At 53.9% G+C, this 22,850-nt stretch overlaps 1 protein-coding gene across 5 annotated transcripts in view; it reads left to right on the forward strand.

Moving 5' to 3' along the window:
- The window catches only part of AGAP1 (ArfGAP with GTPase domain, ankyrin repeat and PH domain 1), a 574,797-nt gene that overhangs the window by 140,564 nt on the left and 411,383 nt on the right, over positions 1–22,850 (forward strand). Inside the window, exon 1 of one of the 5 annotated variants that reach the window (XM_043462057.1) lies at positions 19,440–20,876. The exons of 2 other annotated variants lie outside the window; for them this stretch is intronic. In XM_043462057.1, the coding sequence (XP_043317992.1) occupies positions 19,895–20,876 (982 nt within the window). In that variant the 5' untranslated portion in view covers positions 19,440–19,894. Of the gene's footprint in view, positions 1–19,439; positions 20,877–22,850 lie in introns of those variants that run through there. 2 more of the 5 variants (XM_043462056.1, XM_043462055.1) reach the window with 2 other exon arrangements.

The following is a 22,850-nucleotide window of genomic DNA, read 5'->3' on the forward strand; positions in this document are numbered from 1 at the left end:
CCGCAATCCTTCCCAGCATTAGGGTCTTTTCCAATGAGTCAGCTCTTCGTACCAGGTGGCCAAAGTATTGGAGTTTCAGCTTCAACATCAGTCCTTCCAATGAATACCCAGGACTGATCTCCTTTAGGATGGACTGGTTGATCTCCTTGCAGTCCAAGGGACTCTCAAGGGTCTTCTCCAACACCACAGTTCAAAAGCATCAATTCTTCAGTGTTCAGCTTTCTTCACAGTTCAACTCTCACATCCATACATGACTACTGGAAAAACTATAGCCTTGACTAGATGAACCTTTGTTGACAAAGTAATGTCTCTGCTTTTTAATATGCTGTCCAGGTTGCTCATAACTTTCCTTCCAAGGAGTAAGCGTCTTTTAATTTCATGGCTGCAGTCACCATCTGCAGTGATTTTGGAGCCCCCCAAAATAAAGTCTGACACTCTTTCCACTGTTTCCTCATCTATTTGCCATGAAGTGATAGGACCAGATGTCATGATCTTAGTTTTCTCAATGTTGAGCTTTAAGCCAACTTTTTCACTCTCTTCCTTCACTTTCATCAAGAGGCCTTAAGAGAATAGCACCGAAGAATTGATGCTTTTCAACTGTGGTGTTGGAGAAGACTCTTGAGAGTCCCTTGGACTGCAAGGAGATCCAACCAGTCCATCCTAAAGGAAATCAGTCCTGAATATTCATCGGAAGGACTGATGCTGAAGCTGAAACTCCAATACTTTGGCCACCTGATGCGAAGAACTGACCCATTTGAAAAGACCCTGATGCTGGGAAAGATTGAAGGCGGGAGGAGAAGGGGACGACAGAGGATGAGATGGTTGGATGGCATCACTGACTCAATGGACATGAGTTTGAGTAAACTCTGGGAGTTGACAATGGACAGGGAGGCCTGGCATGCTGCAGTCCATGGGGTCACAGAGAATCGGACAGAGTGACCAAACTGAACTGAGCTAAGAGAACAGCTGGGGTTGCGGCATGTGTGTGAACACAGGAGATTCCAAAACTTTGTTGCCCAAAGATTGCTGAAACCTCGGGGAAGAGGGCTTCATGCTGGAGACAAACAAAAATATAAAAGACAGCAATACCTGTTCTTCCAGTGATCAACAGGAGGGAGAAGGCAGCACAGCCCAGGGAAGGAAAGGGGCATGGCTTTAGAGTCGGCTGGCCTCAGGGAAATCTCTCATCCATTACTCCTTAGCTGTCTGGCCTGGAGCACATCCTTGACCTGTTTCCTCCTCTGGAAGGAGGGAATGTTGCCCAACCGCTCTGTGGTTCCCCCCTTTGCTGCTGCAGGAAATGTGGTGTAGCATCACTGCTCACTTCTACCTGATCCATCCCAATTTTGTTTATTATTGGATGGATTAGGTAGGCTTCCCTAGTGGGAAGCTAGAGCATCTGCCTGCAATATGGGAGACCTAGGTTTGATACCTGGGTTAGAAAGATCCCCTGGAGAAGGGAATGCCAACCCACTCCAGTGTTCTTGCCTGGAGAATTCCATGGTCAGAGGAGCCTGGTGGGATACAGTCCACGGGGCCACAAAGAGTTGGATACGACTGAGGGACTAACATTTTCACTGTCACTGAGTAGTAAAGGGGAAACATTCCAAGAAGGACTTAAATGTGGCTGGCTTGACAAGAGAGATGTTAGAGTTAAAAAAACCACTATCTTACTCAGAGCATAAACAAAATTGTTAAAAATCCTGCCTACATCCAAGTCTAACGTTTAAAAATAGCCTTTCTTAAAAAAAAAAAAAATAGCCTTTCTTATTCAAAGGAAAACATGTCAGTTTCAGAAAAATACAGATAAAGAACCAGAAGAAACATCTTACTGTTACTGAGGAGATTATAATCAGTGTTCTCTAGCTGCTCATTTCAATCTGGCCTGTGACGAGGTGATAAAAGGCAGTGGAGGCATTTTATTCATAACTGTGTATTTAACGTGGGCTCTTTTTTTCCTGGCTTCTTTGTAGCGGGTGGAATGGTTGTCAGGAGCCTCAGTTGATTCTTCCCTGCCCAATAATGTGTTCATTGTGGTGGTATTTCCTGGACAGCTGGGGTTGCTTAACTATGTAACAACAATAGCAAGATGAAGGAAACAGACTTTCCAATTGAATATTTTGATACAGGACTGGTTGCAAGAGGGCACCATATCCTGCATCCCGGGTACTGCTGATTGAATGATGACCAAAAAAAACAAAATTGAATCGGTACACCATCACTGTCTGAAGATGAAGACCAGAGTGGAGAGTGGTTCGCCCAGTGCATGTCGTCCTCAGCAGTCCGAGTGTGTATTTAGTGGGGATGCAGTGATCGCAGAGCAGTGACACATTTCAAGGACAGGAACTGGACGTTGGTAGTCAGTGTAGTCCCCCCGGCCAGTCCTAAAGTGGACCTGCTCCAGTCCTCGACCACTGTTTAAAGACTGTCTCTTTAAAACAGGACTGTTTTAAAGACTGTCTCTTCTCATCCCACGTGACAGCGCTTGATGATAATTTCATCTGAAAAGCCTCCATCATGGCGCTTTACTTCATTTTCACGAAGGCAAATAGTCTCAAGAAACTGAGAATAAAAATATCCAACATATTCCATCAGAAATCTCTGAGTTGCTTCTCACAGCTCTATCTGGACCAAATTTGAACATTTATAAGGAGTAAGCCGTGTGGTTTTCAATCCTTATGTTGTGTCTTTGTCATATGATTTGCATTCATATAGGAAGCCCTGCAGACTTGGAAAGAAAATGACTTTCTGATTGAATCATATATTTCAAACAAAGCTCTTTCATGAATAAAGAATATTAATTACTGTTTCCAGAGTGATTCCTAGGTGTTTTTGTTTTTTTTATTTTGAGTTGTGTGGTAACAGAAACATTTGTGCATTCCACCCAAGGTCAGCATAGATTTAAAAGCAGACGTATGCTTTAAAAATTAATTCATGCTGGAATTGAGAACATGGAATTAATTAGGTGTCCAGAAGCATCCTGGTCTCACCTCACTCTTACTTTCGATCCACATCGCTTTATTTCACCAATATTACACTCCCTGCCCTCAAAGTGAGGGCGGGGGATGGGGAGGAGCTCTTATCTGATCAGTATTATAACAGGGTGTTTCCCAGGCCAGGCTTGTGTGAGCTGGGTCCCAAGCAGAGCAGTTACGTTGGTGAGAAGCAGGTGGCTCCCGTGTTGCTCCCTGGATTGCCTCGGAGCCTCCAAACAGGATCCTTTGTGGGGAGTAATCTACTTTAACCATATATTAATACACACACACACTCTCCCCACCCCTCCCCCACCAAAGTGGTTTATTCATTTTGAATTTGCTCCGTGGAGATTTCCAGTCACCCCCACCCATGGCGGTTCTGTCCTGTTCTATGGGCGAATCTCTGTTGGAATCATACCCTGCTTTGTGATCTACTGATTTCTAGGGGAGGGAGTGGGCAGCGCAGACTGAGGCAAGGCAGCGGGGAGCTTCGATCCTTCTAAAAAGTCACACAGGCTCAGTCAGACAAGCGAAGAGAGTGTCATGTCTAGGAAAGCCATCCCCTGCATGACCACAGCCCATTCCCAGGGGTAGGTCAGGCCTGCTGCTGATGGCTAATGAGCACGCCAGGTGGGAGAGAGTGCTGCTTCCATTTATCCTGGGGCCTTATTACCACCGTGGAGACAGATACCCAGGTTTGAATGTGACACATTTATTTGGCAGGCTGGACCTCCTACATGTCTTGTGGTTCTTTAGTTGCTAAGTCGTGTCCAACTCTTTTGCGATTCCATGGACTGTAGCCCGCCAGACACTTGTTTTTAGGGCTACGTTAAAAAAAAATGTGGTGCTGGAGAAGATTCTTGGGAGTCCCTTGGATTGCAAGGAGATCAAACCAATCAATCTTAAAGGAAATCAACCCTGAATATTCATTGGAAGGACCGATGCTGAAGCGGAAGCTCTAGTACTTTGGCCACCCGATGCGAAGAGCTGACTCATTTGAAAAGACCCTGATGCTGGGAAGGATTGAAGGCAGGAGGAGCAGATGACAACAGAGGATGAGATCATTGGATGGCATCACTGACTCTGGATGTGAATTTGAGCAAACTCCGGGAGACAGTGAAGGACGGGGAGCCTGGCGTGCTGCAGTCCGTTGGGTTGCAAAGACACAGATGGACACGACTTATCAACAATGACAAAAAACCCCCGAGCTTCAAGTATAAAATCTTGATTTATACCTAGTGAACAACGCAGTCTGAACAGAGTAGCTCCAAGAGAAAAGGGAAAGCAGTGCCTTCTGCTCGGTGTCAGGGGGTCTTTACTTGAAATTGCTGGTCATACGCGTGAGTTATGGTTTCATATTTGAGACATGCCTAGTTTTAAATGCATCCAGTAGCAGAGTTCACGGAAAGGTAGACACAAAAGTCCATACTGATCTCAGCCCACACGTGTGCCGTGAATTTTCCTTATTTCCCCGAGATGATGGCAGTGAGCCTGTGAGGTGAGATTCTTCTTCCTCCGGAAGAGCCTAAGTGTGTGTGTGTGTCTGTCTGGAGTTTCACCAGCTAGTGACTGTTGCTCCCACTGGGGCCTGAGGAGCCAGGAGCCGAGGTGAGCGTGGCCGTGCCTGGATGAAGTCAGAGTTTCTCTGGAGTCTTTACTGTGAAAAATGCCCTCTGTAAATCCAGACGGGACTCTTGTACACTGAATGCACCCTGTTCTTTAAGAATCACCGTTGGGATGTCCCTGGAGCTCCAGTAGCTAAAGCTTTGCCTTCCGGTGCAGGGCATGTGGGTTGGATCCATGTCTGGAAGCCAAAAGCCCACATGCCTCATGGCCAAAAAAACCAAAACGTAAACAGCAGAAGCAAAATACTGTGACAGATTTAATGGTGGCGCTAGTGGTAAAGAAGCCATCTGCCAGTGCAGGAGATGTAAGAGATGTGGGTTCAGTCCCTGAGTCGGGAAGATCCCGGGGAGGAGGGCATGGCAACCCACACCAGTGTTCTTGCCTGGAGGATCCCCGTGGACAGGGGAACCTGATGGGCTAGAGTCCATGGGGTCGCACAGAGCTGGACACCACTGAAGCAACTTAGCACGTATTTAAAAAAACAAACAAACAGGAAACGTTGGTATTTGTTAACTATGGCACATCTGGGTGTGAGCTGGATTGTGTCCCCCTCTAGAATTTATATGTTGAAGCCCTACCCCCTCAGAATATGGTTGCACTTCGAGACAGGGCCCTTAGAGAGGTTATTAAATTAGAATAAGGGCTCTCAGATGGCCTCTAATTGAATAAGACTGGCGTCCGATCTTATAAGAAGAGAGATTAGGACACAGATAGGCACAGAGGGAAGATGGCGTGAAGACCCAGGGAGAAAACACTGCCTACAAGTAATAGAGGGGGAAATCTTGACTTTAGACTTTTGGCCTTCAGAGCTGCCAGAAAGCACACTTCTGTGGTTTAAATCCCCTGGTCTGTGATCCTTTGTGACCGCAGCCGGAGCAGGTGGGTGCAGCGCTGTTTCAAATGCCATCATGAACGCATTAAACTGTCTTGGTTGTCAAGGTCATTAAAACCTTGGTAGCCACTTAGACATTCATGGACATTTTCCCTTACACTTTGACCTCCTTTGGAAAGCATTTCTGCTTGTTTGTGCACACCGTTTCCTGTGAGCAAAATAAATGTCTTCTGTTGCTAGGAGTATTGAGATTTTGCTTCAGAAGTAATGTTGCTGATACTGTAACCCTTGGAGGGAGTGAATTGGCAAAGCCGAGAAAGGTCTGGATGTCTCCTGAGGGACACGCGCAGCTTTCTTGATGCCCAGGCCTGGGTCCTGATCTGATTGTACCTGGAGTGTGTCTGATGCTAAGAACTGATGGCTTCATAAGTGAGCACTTCCGCTTTAGGAAAGGGAAAGCTGCATCATACAGACTTCCCCTGCAGCCTTTCAGGGTCAGGGTCCAGGGCTGGGAAGAGGAGGGGGGAGAGGGCTGTGGGAGCACCCAGGGTTGGGGCAGGTCAGGAGGGTGAGAGAGGGCTCCCCAGGAGCAGGGGGGCTCCACAGATGGACTGGGCAGTGGCCGGGTGATTTGGGGCCACTTAGTTTTCCAGGGAGACATGCCCTGGAGTTTGGCTGGAGGCGGAAGCAGTTTCAGAGCCTGGACAGTGTGGGGGTGGGGGGGTGGAGAGGTATATTTGCTCAGCCTTTCTTAGAACTTAAGAAGGAGCGGGGTGGGTCTTGACGGAGGGATGGAGGGATCTGGGGATAATCCTGATTTCTGGACTGGTGCCTTGTCCCTGGAGATTCAGATGAATGGGAGCCTGTCCTACTCCAGGCTGCCTGGAACTTTCAGTGCCCCCTCCCCGCTTGGAATTCGGGGAGAAGCTGTGTGTGTGTGTTGGCTCCTCTGCCTGCTTGCTCCCAAAGTCTGTTACCTCTTTACCCCGCCACCCCCCTCCCTAAGCAGAGCAAAGTGATGTTCTCTGACTTGCTTTCCCAAAAGCCCTCTCATCCTGCCTCCTCTCCACTGTAACTTCCACTCCAGCCTCCCTTTGCAAGTGGGGAGACCCCAGAGTGGGGTCAGCCACACCCCCTGCCTTGGGTGCACTGGGTACTTTGGGAGGGGATGGGGGCAGGGCACACCGGGAGGGAGATCCAGGGCACCTCTTCATGCCCTCTGCGACTTACTTTCCAAATCTGTGAAATTAGGGATGATAGCCGTACCCAGGGCACAGGGGTTTTAGGGGATAAAATGGGATGAACTGTGCTGACATCTGTGAAGGGCCCCCCAGCTGAACCTGGCCTTGGCCAGCCTTCCTCCAGCCTTGGCCTTGGTCCTCTTGGGAAGAGGAGCCCAGGGCTGGTCTGGCTGAGCCTGGAGATCCTGGGCTGCAGGAGGAAGGTGGTGGGGAGCCGGCTCCTTGGGGGTCTGGGTGGAAACGCTAGAAGGTCTGGCTGGGGGTGGGCCGGCCCACCCTGCCTGCTGTGCTGGGGTTTAAAGCCTGGGGTTAAACCTCTAGTAGCGGGGAGGCGGCCCGCCCCCCCACCCCCCTCCACAAGGAGGCTTTGGTCCTGGGAATTTTCAATCACTGTGAATTACCTTTTTATATCTTGTCTGTAAACGAGCTGGTAAATTGAAAGTGTGTTGCGTGCGTGGCTCACAAAGATTGGCCACGCCGCTGCTCTCCAGTCTCTATCACAGAGTGAGACCCCCTCTGGCCTGGCTGCAGGAGGTGGGCTAGTGCCGCCCCGCCCCATGCAGGCCTGGGGAGGGCGGTGTGAGCAGACTGCAGGCCCAGGTTCATCCCTTGGCTTCACTGCAGCCTGTGAATGCTGGGGTGTGGGGGGGGGGGGTGGAATGTGCTGGTGGCTTTCCTGGATCTCCACCTCATGTGCTAAATCTCCTCAGGCATAAACTTTTGTAATTCCAGAGAGCAGTCTTCCTGAGAAGAAGGCCTTTGGCGTGAACATTTTGCTGCCTTGTGTCACTTTTTTGTGTGTGCCCAGAAATGTCCAGTGACAGCTGTTGTTTCCTGGACACTTTGGGTGCAAGGAAGTGGTGTTTGCAGAGTGGCCATCTCTGTGGGCTCACTACAGCCTCCCAGGCCTTCCCTGAATGTGCCATTTGAAAAGTGATGAAAACCACTCTTCTGAAAAATGCCAGGTACTCAGAGCCACTGGATCCTTGCATTGACTCTAGGGGAGGTCTCATCAGTAGCATCTCTGTAAAGAGTTCTGAATTATTTCAGGTGTTGTATTTCTTCCTGGGTGTTCTAAGCATTTGGCCCAGCAGCCTGCATTTCCTTCTGTTCCCCAGTGGCTCAGCTGTAACGCATCTGCCTGCAAGGCAGGAGACCTTCAGGAGGCTGTGGTTCCCTCCCAGAGTCCGGAAGATCCCTTCGAGGAGGAAATGGCAACCCACTCCAGTATTCTTGCCTGGAGAATCCCAGGGACAGAGGACCCTGGTGGACTACAGTCCAGGGGGTTGCAAAGAGTCAGACTCGACTGAGCACAGAGCACGCATGCACACAGGAAGGGCCCAGGGCTGGGAAGGTGGCCTTTGCTTTCAGCGTCCCAGTGAACCTGCCCACCACCCCCATCTCCGGGGGGCTGGGAACTCCTGGGTGAATCTCCACCCACCCTGTTTTGCATAGTGGGCCTGACCAAGACTCAGGCCCTTGGAGTGGGTGGGGAAGGAGCATCACCTTCCCAGAAACCTCCAAGGAAAGCTTTCTGCAGGTTGCAGACTTTGTCCCCTCTGACAGGCACAGTTCAGTTCAGCTCAGTCCAACTCTTTGCAACCCCATGGACTACAGCACGCTAAGCCTCCCTGTCCATCACCAACTCCTGGAGTTTACTCAAACTCATGTCCATTGAGTTGGTGATGCCAACCAATCATCTCATTCACTGTTGTCCCCTTCTTTTGCCTTCAATGTTTCCCAGCATCACATCAGGTGGCCAAAGGATTGGAGCTTCAGCATCAGTCCTTCTCTCCTCCCTAAAACGAAGCTTCTGTCATGGGGAGCCCCCCCGCCCCCCGCCGCCCCCAGGCAGTCAGGCTCTGGGTACTCTCTCCTCTTCCCCCCATCGAGTTTGCCTCTTTTCTACCGAGGGAGGGGCAGCTTTTCTCAGGGGGCAGCCACCCCAGATCCGCTGCAGCTGAGGCTTCTTGTGGCCAGGGGAAGAGATGACTCACCCTCTCCTCTGCGCCTTTCTCTCTAAACTGCTGGAGACTTCCTAGATACACTGGAAGGGGCGGGGGTGGCCTTGCCTTGTGGCCCAGTAAACCGGAGCATCCGAGCAGGTGCGGGGCCTGGCGAGTCAGCTGACCTCTGCTGGTACTTGTGACGTAATGGGGGCCCTGCTGCTCCCCCCGCCCCCAACTCAGCTGGAATCAGCCCCCTGGATCAATGACCTTAACTGCTGGGCAGCATTTCTTCAGCAGAGCGCTGATCAAGGCTGGGGTTTAAGAGAGAAAGCTGCCGGCCCTGATCTTCTGCGGGGAGGTGGCTGTGTCCATGGCACATGGCAAGTGTCAGGTCAGAGCAAGTGACTGATGCCCTGAAGGGGTGTGCACAGGTGTGTGTGTGTGTGTGTGTTTGTGTGTGTGTGTGTGTGTTGGGGGGATGGACACACACACTTGAGCCGGGGCTCCAGTGATGAGAGGAGCTGGCTGATCCTGCAGGGTGTGGTGGGGAGGCTCCATACGGCCCGGTCCGGACTGGCAAGCGGTTAGACGTGTTGGGATGAAGGCTTGGATGCCTCAGCCCACACGCATGTGCTTCAAGCCCCGGGGCCAGGACCTCACAGCCTTCATCACACCTGATCCTCACATCTGCCCTGGGATTGTCACCTTATGGCATCAGTGAGGCTGATGTGGAGATCCGAGGTCACTTTCCCAAAGTCACGCAGAATTTGCACCCTTCAGGAGGCCAGCACCTCAGCTGCTCTGTGCTGCAGGGGTCTGCAGGGGGGTGGGTGGGGGGCCGTCCGGGGCCTGGGGTGCAGGTGCCGAAGGGGCGTTTGACTCTGCAGGTGATGGGAGTCTTGGGGGGTCTGGGCGGCATTGTGCCCTGAAAGTCTGTGATTGCAGCAGAAAGGGTGGTTGCCTAAGAGTTGGCTATGCCGGGGGCGTGACGTGCCAGGCCTGCCTGCCCAGGGCACCCAGCGGAGGACGGTGAGGATGGGAGATACTTGGGGACGGAGCGGGCACTCCTCATTTGGGGGGGGACGTTGGGAGAGGCCAAGGGCAGACAGATGGAAGGGAGGCTCTTGTTTCTGTGTCTCATTAAGCGGGTGATGATTGAGCAGTTTCATGGGCTGGCTGGCCTGAGGCGAGGAGGCGATTGTGATGGACGTGCCAACCCTGAGAAGGCGAGAGAAGGGTGTGGTCGTGAGGCTGGAGAGCCACGGCTCTGACCACTGCCCTGCACGCTTCCTGAGAGGCCTGGTGCCCTCAGGGAGGCGGTCAGCGCTGATCGCTGGCATGGGGCGGCGGCGGGGGGGGGGGCCCAGGGCCGCAGTGGGGTCTGCAGGACGTGGTGCCCAGCCCCGCCCGCTGTGCGATCGTCTGCACTCGGCCTGGGGCCCCCGCACTTGAGCTTGAACGAGAGCCTCTTGGAGATGCGGAGGGTTGGGTGAGGGCCACGTGCTGCTGGCCAGTGGACACGCTGTGAGGTGCGTCAGTCCAGGGGCTGGAGGTTGGGGTGAGCGTGGGCGGGGGGGTGGTCTCGGGGGGCTGCCAGGGTCATGGCTGGTGTAGACAGCAGGATGTCGCTCGTCTTTTGTTGGATTCAAGGGCCTGAAGGACTGGGGAGGAGAGGCTGTGTTGAAATAATGACTGGTGGCAGTTCTAGGAGAGGACGGCCAGCCTGGAGGCTGCGGGCAGAGAATGTTCGAGGCCAGGATGGTAGGATGGCGTTAGCTCAGCATGTGGCCTTGTGGGAGGAGACCCAGGAGGCCAGTGAAGGACAGGACCCCTGCAGGGTGAGAGGCGGGGGCGACCTGGATGGACTGAGGACTGCCCCGGCCGCCTCCCTGTGGTGGAGTGGAAGAGAGATCCCGGCATGGTGCCCAAAGCCCCTCTCTGTGCCCGCTTCGTTGCTGAGCCAGCTGCTCGTGTCTTCGGTGCTTATCGGACTTTGTTGTTTGTAGAGGTTTTCAGGCCACCTTTGATCCACCTGGTGCCCAGAGCTGGCGGGTGGAGCCTCCTTTTCCAAATTTAGAAAGTTTTGTGCTGGTCCGTCACCAGGCAGGTTCACAGTTCAGCAGCACTCCTAGGGGGCCAGAAACGACAGGAGGGGGAGACTCAGTCAAGATTTTGGGTCCTGTAGATCGCCTGCCCACGGCTGATTTATTCATCATTCCCGCCTTGGTCCATCCCTTTTCATGGAAGTTTCCAGGGCTGGTGGCGGTTGTTTTTAAAGGAGACACGCCTAGCACAACTTCATAACCAGGTACAGAAGCTGGGAGCCTGCCGGAGTCACCTGGGCCAAGACCCCCAGCCCTGCGTTCCCCCGTGCCCCTCGGCACCCCTCAGCTTTCTGCTCCAGGAACCCCTCACCCCTGATCTTTGCAGGCTGGGTGCTGATGACCAGGGTGTAGCGAGCAGATGCGAAGATGTGGACGTTTTATTCCATCTTATTGTGTCAGAACTGATCCTGGTGACCCACTTCTCTCCTGTCCCCAGAGCTCTTATGCAAATTGTTATCTACTGGGTGGGGGGGAGGGGGGTGGCTGCTGTCGCCAGCCGCTGTGGGGCATTTATCCTCCCAGCCTGGGGACCAGGGAGCTGGTGACACGTTGGCTAATGAAGGCAGGAGGCTGATCACGTGTCTCCCACTGTGGATTTGGGGTAGGGGGGTGGATTTGAGCTTCAAATAGGCATCTTAAACATGCTGTTTTCAGCATTCAGAGAAAAACATATCAAACCTTTACGTCCCCTGGGCACAGATGAAAGATTTCTAGATATCTCTGCAGCCAGATTCCACATGGGCTGCAATCGTGAGAATTCTTGTTCAAATAGGCTTTTTATCCATAAAGGTGAGCTTTGTCACCGTGCTGGTAATTCCCAGGGCATTATTTGTGTCCTCGACTTTTAGTTTCACGGGAGTTCTGGATTTTACGACTCTTTGGAGTCTGTGGGTCCAAAGAGCAGCTTGGAAGACACCTAGCTGTTGTCACACACATTCAGGTGGCTGGTCTTCGCCAGTTCCCGGCGTTGGTTCCCACTGCAGAGGCTGTCAGGAGGGTCCCTACAGGGGTTTTGCTTGCTGTGTCTGTAGGACCGCCCCATTGGGCAGATGTTATTATGAGGGGGTCCCTCCTGTGGGATCCTGCAGAGGAAAATGTTAGCAGGTGGGCTCAGCCCCTCTTGCCCTCGCAGGCTGGGAGGATTAGGTAATCTGTAGGAGTTGCTTGGGTTTGCTCCACACACATTCCAGGGCTGCTTTGCAGCTGTTCAAGGGACAGGTGCACCGTTGTGTGTTGCCCTTGATTAAATCCTTCTGACTCCTCGGCTGAACCGCTGCAGAGAGCTGGAGGCCGGATGGAAGAAAGGGGAGCACCCTTGCTTGCAGCCCCATGGTGGCCGTGGGCGGGAGCTGCTGTGGTTGTCACTCCAGCGGGGGTTGGTATTTGTTTCTATAAAGTGACAGGTAAGAGGCTTGGCTTTCATTCTAGCTTAAGTCTCTTTTGCCTGACACTTAGCAAGACCATGAAGATGTTCTGACACATTCCTGTATTCGGGAGTGAGGACCTAACTCATTCCTGACACAGGCATATTTCTGAAATCAACAGCTGCTCGTCACTGGCCTGCTTAAGTGGACTTGAGGTTTCTGCTTCACTTTAGACCTTTCCCAGGGGCTCCTGGCCCAGCTGTGTGCAGGGCCCTCTGCTCCTCTGCTGTGGCCTCAGGCAGGTGGTTTCCCGTGGAGTCAGCTGCTTTATCTGTGAAGTGGGTCAAAGGTCCGTCTAGTCAAGGCTGTGGTTTTTCCAGTAGTCACATATGGATGTGAGAGTTGGACTATAAAGAAAGCTGAGCACCGAAGAATTGATGCTTTTGAACTGTGGTGTTGGAGAAGACTCTTGAGAGTCCCTTGGACTGCAAGGAGATCCAACCAGTCCATCCTAAAGGAGATCAGTCCTGGGTGTTCACTGGAAGGACTGATGTTGAAGCTGAAACTCCAATACTTTGGCCACCTGATGTGAAGAGCTGACTCATTTGAAAAGACCCTGATGCTGGGAAGGATTGCGGACAGGAGGAGAAGGGGACGACAGAGGATGAGATGGTTGGATGGCATCACCGACTCAATGGACATGGGTTTGAGCAAGTTCCGGGAGGTGGTGATGGACAGGGAGGCCTGGCGTGCTGCAGTCCATGGGGTCGCAGAGAATCGGACACGACTGAGCAACTGAACTGACTGAAGATCTCTTCCAGCCCTCGCTAGCTGTAATTTGAACAGCAGTTCCCATTTGTGAAGAATGGAGTGATGGTCACCCTGAGCTGGTTCAGGAGGGGACCGTCTGAGCTGTGGCCCGTCCGATCTGCACACAGTCTCTGCGGGGGCTCCTGGCGGCGCTGAGCCCCCACGCGTGCTCAGGCACTCTGTCCACACCTAGGCCGTGCTGGGACGCACTCCTGGGTCCAAACCTTCAAGCATCTTGCTTAGGACATTTTCTGATTAAACACAATACCACCCTGCTTTGCATTTTAAATAATTAAGGTAGGTGAAACCTTATGTTTTTCCTTTCTAGCATTTTAATCACTTTCCTGATGCTTATTCATTTAAACAAATCGTAAGTGATGATGTGTCTATCACAGACAGCCTCCTCTGTAACTGCTGCTGTTCTTCGTATTTTGGGAGAGATCTGCTGGAAATAATTGCTTCTCTTTCTATAGAGAGACTGTCTAGAGCTTTTCTTGATTACATGCAGAAGCAGGCGGGACTGGTTGGATGAGTAAAATGGTAAAATGAAACGTCGAGAATACCGGGAACCCCTTGTCTCCTTTCCACCTGAGAGTGTCTGGCCTGTGCCTTTGGACTTGTGGTTTCCCACCTGTGGCATTGTGCCCCTAGGAGACATTTGCCAGTATCTGCCAACTGCGGGGGTGCGGGGTGTCTGTCTGTGTGTGTTGCTACTGGCGTCCAGTGGGTTAGAGGTCAGCGATGCTGCTCAACAAGCATTCTACGATGCACAGGACTGTCCCCACCAACAAGGACCCAGCCCGGGATGCCCAGAGCGCCATGGTGGACGCACCCTTCTGTGGATGAAAGTCTGGATGAAAGCCACATACCACTCCCCTTTTGGAAACCTTTTCTTGAGTGTTTCAGGTAGAAATACTAGTGTCCTGCCTTTCTCTTACCCACCTCCTTCTTAACTCAGGTCACACTTTCCCCTGGTCCACTGATTCATCTCAAATGCAAAATCCTCTGCGAGTCAAGTGTGAGCACCCTTGCGCAAGCGTGGTGCCAACTGCCGGCATCTTGTCAGTCAGCAGTCACCTGGAATCCGCAGGAGGGCTCGCGGGGAAACCCTGGCTGGCAGGACACTGCGGGGCTGGCTCTCCCATCCTCCTCTTTCCTGGCCCACCCGCAGGGGCACCCAGCTGTCTGGCTTCCATGTGGGCAGAACTGCCCGAGTCTCAGATCCGAGGATGCCTTCGGACAGGCGTGGACTGAGACGATGCTTTCTTCTGCGGTCAAACCAGGCTCGGTGGTGAGCAGTAGTGGTGACCTGGTTTCTCACTCGCAAGTCTGGAGCATGGCTGTCTTGCCCGTTGCGGTTACGCCATGGGGGCTTCCTGTTAGAACTCGGATGTGTGGAGCGCAGGCCTTCAGTGTCTGTGTGTCCATACATGTCACATGGTCCCATCACTAGGCTGGCGGCGACTGCACTGTTGTTGGTCCTTGAGGGAAGATCCTGCCAAGGTCCTCGGAGGCCCCCCGTGGTCTTTATCATGCTGGATCAGAACGTCCTTGCCTCATGGACTGAGCACCAGCTTCATCCTTCTGTGATTCAAGGGTCTCCCACTCGAGTCCCAGTTTGACCTGCAGTTTAGAAAACAAGGGGCAGTGGAGTCCCTAACGAGGTCAGTCCCTGCAGGGTGGTGCCCGGGGCTGAGCATCGCAGCAGATCTGAGATTTAGAAAGTCTTCCTCCTGCTCTCCTCCATCTGACTTGAGTCTCTGGCCGAAAGAGATGGCTGGGGAATTGTTCCGGAAACCATGCGTGTCATTCTTTGCTTCCTGTATGTGTTGGTCAGTCAGCCTGCTGCGAGAAAAGAGCGTCACAGGCCCTGTGATGGCGGGGAGGGCTGTCTGTCAGCTCCTGGGGGGTGGGCATGCAGAGGCCAGGACAAGGTCAGCGGGGGGTGGCGGGCGGTTTCTGTGGCCCCAGATGGGGTTCTGCCAAGATGCTGTAAAGGTGATGACTGGCTGGCATGTTCTGTTATTTGGAAAGGCAGCTCGTGGAGCAGATGGCTCTGCGGACTACCAGGGGTTTCCTTTTAAACAAGGCTGATCAGCTCAAGGAAGGCTTGCGAGATCACGTTTTCACCCAGGGATGTTTCATTTGTAGGCAGCTAGAGATGGCTCGGGACCGGAATGTCAGGGGAGGGTGGCCGAAGGACCTTTATCAGCTTGGGGCTGGGAGAGCAACTTCAGCTGCCAGGGGTGATGAATGGGGGTCTGGGGGCGTAGATAGGGCCGGCCACCTCTCCCGGACCCCCCCTGCAGTCCTTCGCTCTCTGACACCAGCATCTCTGCAGTATCAGGGCTTTGCTTGTCTGCCTGCCTGCTGCTCGGTTTTGATGTGGCAGTAAGATCAACTCCAGTCTCTCTGTCTTTTTTTAAAAGCCCAAATGGTGATACAGATATACTCCATGACTGGGAAAAATTCAAGAAGTAAGGGCCTAGAGGGGCTGCTTTAAAAAGCAACAGGAAGATGAAAGCGCCATGCCCACCTGAACACATATAGTATAATTATTTTTATTTTTCAAAGGCAGGTCTGGCTGTGAGAAAGAGGATTTAGATTCTGGAGTGGCAGGTTCTGGCTGAGCCTCGGAAGAGCCCACGTATCCAGAGCAGTAGGGAGAAGCCATTCTCCCAGGCTTTCCAGTGCAGACCATTGGGCCTCACGTGGAATCGCTATAATTGGGGTGGGAAACGGGTGCTGCCAGTGAGGCTGAAAGCACCGAAAGCCGAAAGCACCGAAAGCCGAAAGCACCGAAAGCACCGGCTGGAGCAGAGACAGCTCACTCCTTCAGTGTCATTTAAGGTGGATCAAATGGAACCTTCTACTCTGCAGCCTGCGTCCTCCAATGGCAAAGTGCAAAACCCGGGCTGGATTTCAGACAATCACGGAGGGATTGGAAGGACCCTAACAGTCCAGTGTTGCTTGTTGTTTAGTCCCGAAGTCTAGTCTGTCTCTCTGCGACCCCTGGGACTGGAGCCCAACAGGCCCCTCTGTCCAGTGGGATTTCCCAAGCAGGAATACTGGAGTGGGTTGCCATCTCCTCTGCTGGGGGATCTCCCTGACCCAGGGATCAAATCCATGTCTCCTGCCTTGGCAGGTGGGTTCTCTACTGCTGAGCTACCAGGGAAGCCCAACTGCACAGTATTCACATTCTAAAGAAATGCTGGCCACCCCCCTCCAATTATGGGGCTCTTGTGAGTGCCGCAGATATCAAGATATATTTTATATCTTAATTATGGGCCAGCTGATTTCATGTTAAAATTCATCTCAATGTTTTGAAGTTGTCATGGTGAGAACAGACCCCAGGCTAAGTTCAGGTGTTGGATCCTGGTCCTAACAGAGATCTAGTCTCTCTGCATTACTGAGTTTTAGTCTCTCTGCTTACAGACCTGGTGGACCTTTAGGTCTCGACAGCTGTAAGATTGGAGGCTTTCGCTGTCTCTGGGTTCTCGTCAGTTAAAGGGTACCTGTACCGTCCTTTCAGCCTCCTATCTGTGTGTGTTCCATCACTTGGACTTGAGGACTGCAGCCTTTTTCACGGGTTTGTGCATTCTGGAGGTCAGAGACCTTGCCTCCTCACTGCGGAGTGCCACAGTGGATACTCCATATATATATTTGATGAATAAATTCAACAAATGGAGCAATGAATAAATGAAGACTTGCGGAGATGTTGAGGTATCATTTGTGTTCAGTTAGTGTCAAATTCAGTAATAGTCGCCATTTCTCTGATGTCCACAAAGCAGAAAGCTAACAAAATAAATGGCCCGGAGGCATGGACGTGGACATGGGCAGTGTGCGCCCCGGTTCTGCTCCCGGTGATGAGCTGTGTAGCCTTGGGAAAAGCGCACACCCTCTCTGAGCCTCCACATTCCCCTGACCTGTGGGTTCTGGAAACCTCGTTCTGGTAGATGACTCCTGCCCAGCTCTAGCGGTAGAGGTTGGTGGTTTGTGGGTCCTATCAAAGCTGGCAAGACTTGATCTGCTCGGGGCGCCCATCTTCTCAGTGAGGACATGTTAGAGGCGCCACTCCTGAATCCTCCGGTGCCAGGGGCAGGGGGTGGAGCTCGAGTCGGTGATGGTGGTGATTATGTGTCTAGGTAGACCTCTGAGGGCGGTCAAGTGTGTTTTAAAGTACTTTTTAAAAAACGGTTCTTATTTTTTAGAGTAGCTTTTGGTTCATAGCAATATTTAACAGAAGGTACAGAGACTTCCCATTTATCCCACCCCTGTGCCTGGCGGGCTACAGTCCATGGGGTTGCCAAGAGTCTGACACGACTGAGCAACTAACGCGCGCGCGCACACACCCACACCCACACCCACACACACCCACACCCACACCCTGACATCAGCATCCCACCACCAGAGTGGTAAGTTCATGGGGTCGCCAAGAGTCTGACACGACTGAGCAACTCACACACACACACACACACACACACACACACACACACACGTCGCCAAGAGTCTGACACGACTGAGCAACTCACACACACACACACACACACACACACACACACACACACACACACACACACACACACACACACACACACACACACACACACACACACACACACACACCCTCCTTGACATCAGCATCCCACCACATCAACATCCCACCACCAGAGTGCTAAGTTTGTTACAGCTGATGAACCAACACTGACACTTCATCATCCCCCAAAGTCCATAGTTTACATTAGGGTTCACTCTTTTTCAAAAAATTTTTTAAATTTATTCTTCATCAGAGGATAATTGCTTTACAGTATTGCATTGGCTTCTGCCGTCCAGCCACATGGATCACCACAAGCACACGTGTGTCCCCTCCTGAGCCAGCCCTCACCCCCCGTCTGTGTTGTCACGGAGCCCCCGAGTTGAGCTCCTGTGCCGTCCGGCAGCTCCTCCCGGGCTGTCTGTCTCACACGGCGGTGCACGTACGTCAGGGCTGCTCTGAGCCGTCGCCCTCTCCCCTTCTTCCACAGGTCAGTTCTCTCTGTGTCTCTTCTTGCCCTGCATATAGGTTCATCAGTGTCATTTTTCTAGAGTCCATGTACACGCATTAATATACACAATTTTTCTCTTCCTGACTTACTCTGTGTAATAGTCTCTAGGTTCACATTTTATGGGTGTGGACAAATGTGTGATGACACGTATCTATCATGCAGGGTACACAGTATTTTCGCTGCCCTTAAAGTCCTCTATGCCATAAAGTATCTCTTAAAAAATAAACTAACTTTTATCTCATCAAGTCCAAATATCTCATTTCACTGAGGTAAAATTCAGATTTCCTAGATTATAACCTCTCTCCTACAGAGACCTCGATTCATCTTTATATCATCTTCCATGCCATAAACACAGTAAGTGCCCCGTAAGTATTAAAGAGATTAAAGAAGGGAAATCAGCATTTGCAAACAGCTGTCTAATCCCACGGTCACACCTGGTCTGGCCTCCAGCACTTTTCCTAGAAACCACCTCTCTGCAGTCTTGGCATTTCCAGGCCTAGAGAAGCCTGTAGAAAAGCATCCAGTTTGATGAGACATTTTCTTTCTGAAACTTTCAAACAAGCGAACTGGAGAGATCTGTGCTCAGGACGTCATGAAGAACTAATACGTGGATCAAGCCCACTGAATACCGTGCAGCGTTGGATAATACAGAGAACCAGTATCTAGAGAGCCAAGAAGTAGCAGGTGGGGAAAAGATGGCAGAGACACCAACATTAGATATTAAAGGCAAATACTTGGTGCTTACACAGAATGCCTGCACATACGTCTTAGCTAATTCAGTCCTCACAAGAATGCTCAGAGTTTAGGTACTGTTTTTTTTTGTTTGTTCCCTTTTCCATCCCTACTTAACAGGTGCAAGGCTGGAACGGGCCAGCTTTCCTTCTCCTCTTCCTCACTGGGTTCTCTTGCCTCTGACCTCAGACAGCAGATGCCTGCCTGTCAGGAGGTTACCCTCCACGTTGGGAAAATGGTCCAAAATATTAATTAGGAGTGAAACTGCGGGTCCTTTGTTTGGAGGGCTCTGGTGTGACCTGCACTCCCATCGCCTGCCTGATGTTGCCTTCCTGGGCCCTTACCAGGAATGCATTATTGCTTCTTTGTAAAGTTAGGACCCATACCTAAGATACTTTGTTTTTTAAAACAAGCCTTTTGCGTTGTATCTTCTTTAAGCACCTTGATGAGGATAGGATCTTCGTAAAAACCCTCAGGAGGTGACAAAGGCCTCATATTTTGTTTCCTTTTGCAAAACAAGCCCTCACCGCCCCCTCCCACACTCATCTGCGGTCCCCGACCCCAGGCTCCGGTCCGCGCGGCGATCCACCCCGGAGCTTGGGCCCGGCCGCGCATCCGCGCGCCCGCCGCCGCCGCCGCGCTCCCGGCACTCGGCGGCCGGGCCGGGCGCGCGGCCCGCGATCCCTGCTGGTCGGGCCCCCCCGCCCGCCCCGCCCCGGCGCGTATTTCCATTTTAAACCACCGCCCCTCGCCCGCGGCCCGCGCAGCTGCCCGCGCGTCCCGAACCCAGGGAGTGGCGGAGGCTGCGGACTCTGTGGACAAGGCCGGAGGATGCGAGTGAGCCCCGCGCCGTAGACAATGAAGCCGCAGGCGCCGCCGCCCGCCCCGGGCCCCGCGCGCCGCGACCGCACCTGCCGGCAAGCCCGGCCCCGCGCCTGATCGCCCGCCCGGTCCCGCCAGCCCATGGCTCGGCGCCCCGGGCCGGGACCCCCGCACTCGGGCCGCGCGGCGCAGGGGCTGGCGGGCGCCAGGGGCACCGTTCCTGCAGCCTGAGCGCTGCCCCCCCTCGCGGCGAGCGGGGGGGCGTGGACCCTCTCTGGGCGCGCCCGCCCTCCCCGCCTCGCCTGGCGACGGGGCCCCGACCGGCGCGGCCCGGCGGCCCGCGGAGCGCTGGATGCGGCGGAGCCCTGGCGGGAGGCCACGGCCCGGGGAGACATGTACCTGCTGGACGGCAGCGGCGAACCCGCGTCTCCGCCCGCGGACGCGATGCCGCGCGGGCCGCCCCCCAGGAAGACAGTCTACCGCATCTCCGTGACCATGGTCAGAAAGGAGCAGCTGGGTGCGCCGGGCCCCGGCGGCCCCGACCCACGTCCGACTCGGAGGCCCCGGCCCGCGCGCTCCCCGGACGCGCCCAGGCGGCTCGTGGAGGAGGCGGCGGGCGCTGAGGACCCGGAGGACCGCCGGCCGCCGCGCGCCTGGGACTTCCGCACCTTCCGCACCCGCAGCACCGGGCAGCTGGAACTCGGGCGGCTCCGGCCTTGCGCACGCGGCCCGGAGCCCGAGGACCAGACCGGCAGGCCCCGGGCCATGGAGGAGGAGGAGGACGAGTCGGGCTCGCCCGCGCCGGGCAGCCCGGACGTGGAGGGGACCCGGGCCGCGCCCCTGCGGCGGAGCCTCAGCTTCAGGCACTGGAGCCGACCCGAGGCGCCGCGGGGTCGGGCCCTGGGCCGCGGGAGGCGCCACAGCAGCTCCGGGAGCCTGGCCTGGGCGTCGGGCGGGGAGGAGGTGGCCGACCCCGGGGCCGCCCTGGAGCCCGCGGCCTCGGGGCAGCCCCCCTCGGAGAAGCGCAACACCCTGGACGTGGGTGAGGTGCTCAGCAAGAACGACGCGCTCTCGGACCTGGAGCGCTGGGAGCGCAGCAAAAGCAAGAACCGCACGCTGGACAACAGCGACCTGCAGCGGCTGGAGCGCGCGCGGGCGGCGGCGGCGGCGGCCGCGGGCTCCGGCGCCGCGTCGGAGCACCGGCTGCTGCGCTTCTTCAGCGGCATCTTCGCCCGCAGGGACGGCGCGCCGGGCGGCGGGCCCTCCCCGCGGAGCGGCGCGTCGCGGTCGCGCGGCTACTTCAGCAGCCTGCGGCGGGCCCCGGTCGACGCGCACTCGTCCAGCGCGGAGAGCATCGACGGGTCCCCGCGCAGAGGTGGGCAGCGCGGCCCGGGAGGGGAAGGGTGGGCGGGGACCGGCGGGGGTCTCCACAGCGGCCTGCCTGGTAGAACACGCCGGGGCTGGGTCGGGAGCGATCAGGGACCGACCCTCCCGGGTCACTGGCCGGCAGGTGGCCGTGCAGGGAGTGGACTCCGGTACTGCGGTCTTTTTGGTTCCCCCCCAGTCGTCCTGCGGGTCCGGAAGTTCTTGACTGCCCCTGCCGCCGGCCGCGTGTGCTAGTGCCCTTCAGGGTCTGTCTCTGAGGCCACTGTGAGCCTGTCTGCGGAGACATCACCTTGTCCATCGGTGTCTTTCTCCATGAGCTCGGGCTGCACTGCGTGTGTGCCGCCTGTGATACCCGTGGGCTGCCCCAGGGACCCCCGGCTTGGCCCCTGAAGCCACCACACGGGTGATGCTGCCTGGCCGGGAGAGGCGGCTTCCTCCCGCGTCCCAAGCCTGGTCTCTGCAGATGCCCCCGTCTGCGAATGCTGCTGTGTGGCCTCGCTCACCCGGCAGCTCTCACCTATCGCCCTGCTGGTTAAGAGGGTTCACTCCAGTGGTCAGAGCTGGGTCTCTGCCCACGGTCTCCCTGCCAAGTGGTATCACGTAGTGAGAGCCCCTCTGTGCCCCGACTGTTTCCTGGGAATGTATACTGGCATTCAGGCAGGAAAACCACAGCCCCACAACCTATTCTGAAATCTCAGTTATCTGCTCTGCCAGAGGGCTTGCAGAGAAGGTTCTGGAGGCAGATGTAATACTCTCTTGCAAGAATCACCTGACCTTCTGGTACTTGTTTGGGAGTCAGAATCCTCCAGAAACAGCAAAACTCTGCATGCCTGGGCAGCACCCTAAAGGGAAGAGGCCGGGGGCACGGGGATGGCTGGATTGTTGCACCCTTCTTCTCACGGGGAGGGCTGTGAGCGATGTCTGAGAATATCGTCGGGGTGTCTTTTCCACCACCGAGAAATCGTTAGTAATGTCCTTTCTGCTAATTACCAAACTCTGCTGCCAGTAGAGACGGAGGTGGGTGAAGCACTGTAGTGTGGATTTTTAATTAGAGGTTCTCAACTGCTAACTCACCACCCCTGGAGACACTGTTCCTCCTTAGTGGACTTCACAGGTTAGCTGACTGCCAAGCCCTATATTAAAACCAGCCGACACAAAGAAACCACTGCCCTCTCTGAAGTTCTTTTTAAGGTAAACTGAAGCCAGGTGATGTCATGTTCCCATCCGCTCCGGTTCATCCTCAGGTGATGGAAGATGTTTGGAACCAAGCCGTCGAATGTGCAGTGTGTTAAAATCTGAATTTTTTGATTCATGAAAGTATAGCAGTTCTCTGTAGTTAACTTGCTGCACACACCTTTTGTTTTAACCTGCCCTGGAATTTTTTAGAAGGCACCACATTTGACTCCCACCATTTTCCCATCCCTTCCCACATGCCCTTAAAATATTAAAAACAACGCGAATTATTTCACTCATTGAAAGCTGAGACCCTTGGTTTGTAATAAGCTACCTCTGCCATCACTTGTGTTTGGTGGAAGTTCAGCTCTGCAGGCAGGCAGTTCTTACTCTGATAGCAGGCTTGCATCTTTGTTCTCACGGGCTTTGTAGAAAATAGTAATTAGCTGCCTGAGTTCCAGACAAGTACACCTCCAGTCGGGGGAAGGCGGTGGGGGGCGTGGAGCTGGCCCACACAGCACTTAGGAGGCAGGTGCTCCGTCGTGGCGGCTATCCAGGCAAGTTAAAAGCTTTGGGGTTCGGGTGTCTCCTTTCTGGTCAAATGGCTTGATGGTGGATTTGGAATAGTAAAGGCGTGAAGTGTATCGGGAATGTTTTTTCTCTCTAGGGCAGTATATAAAATAGTAGCAATAGTAATAATTAAAATCACACTTGGTTGCTTTGTCCCTGTGGTCCTTACTCAGGGTGGAATTACTTTCATTTGAGTAACCCTCTAGCATTGTGGGTTGTG

This window comes from Cervus canadensis, chromosome 2 (genome assembly GCF_019320065.1).
Source record: "Cervus canadensis isolate Bull #8, Minnesota chromosome 2, ASM1932006v1, whole genome shotgun sequence".
Taxonomy (NCBI): domain Eukaryota; kingdom Metazoa; phylum Chordata; class Mammalia; order Artiodactyla; family Cervidae; genus Cervus; species Cervus canadensis.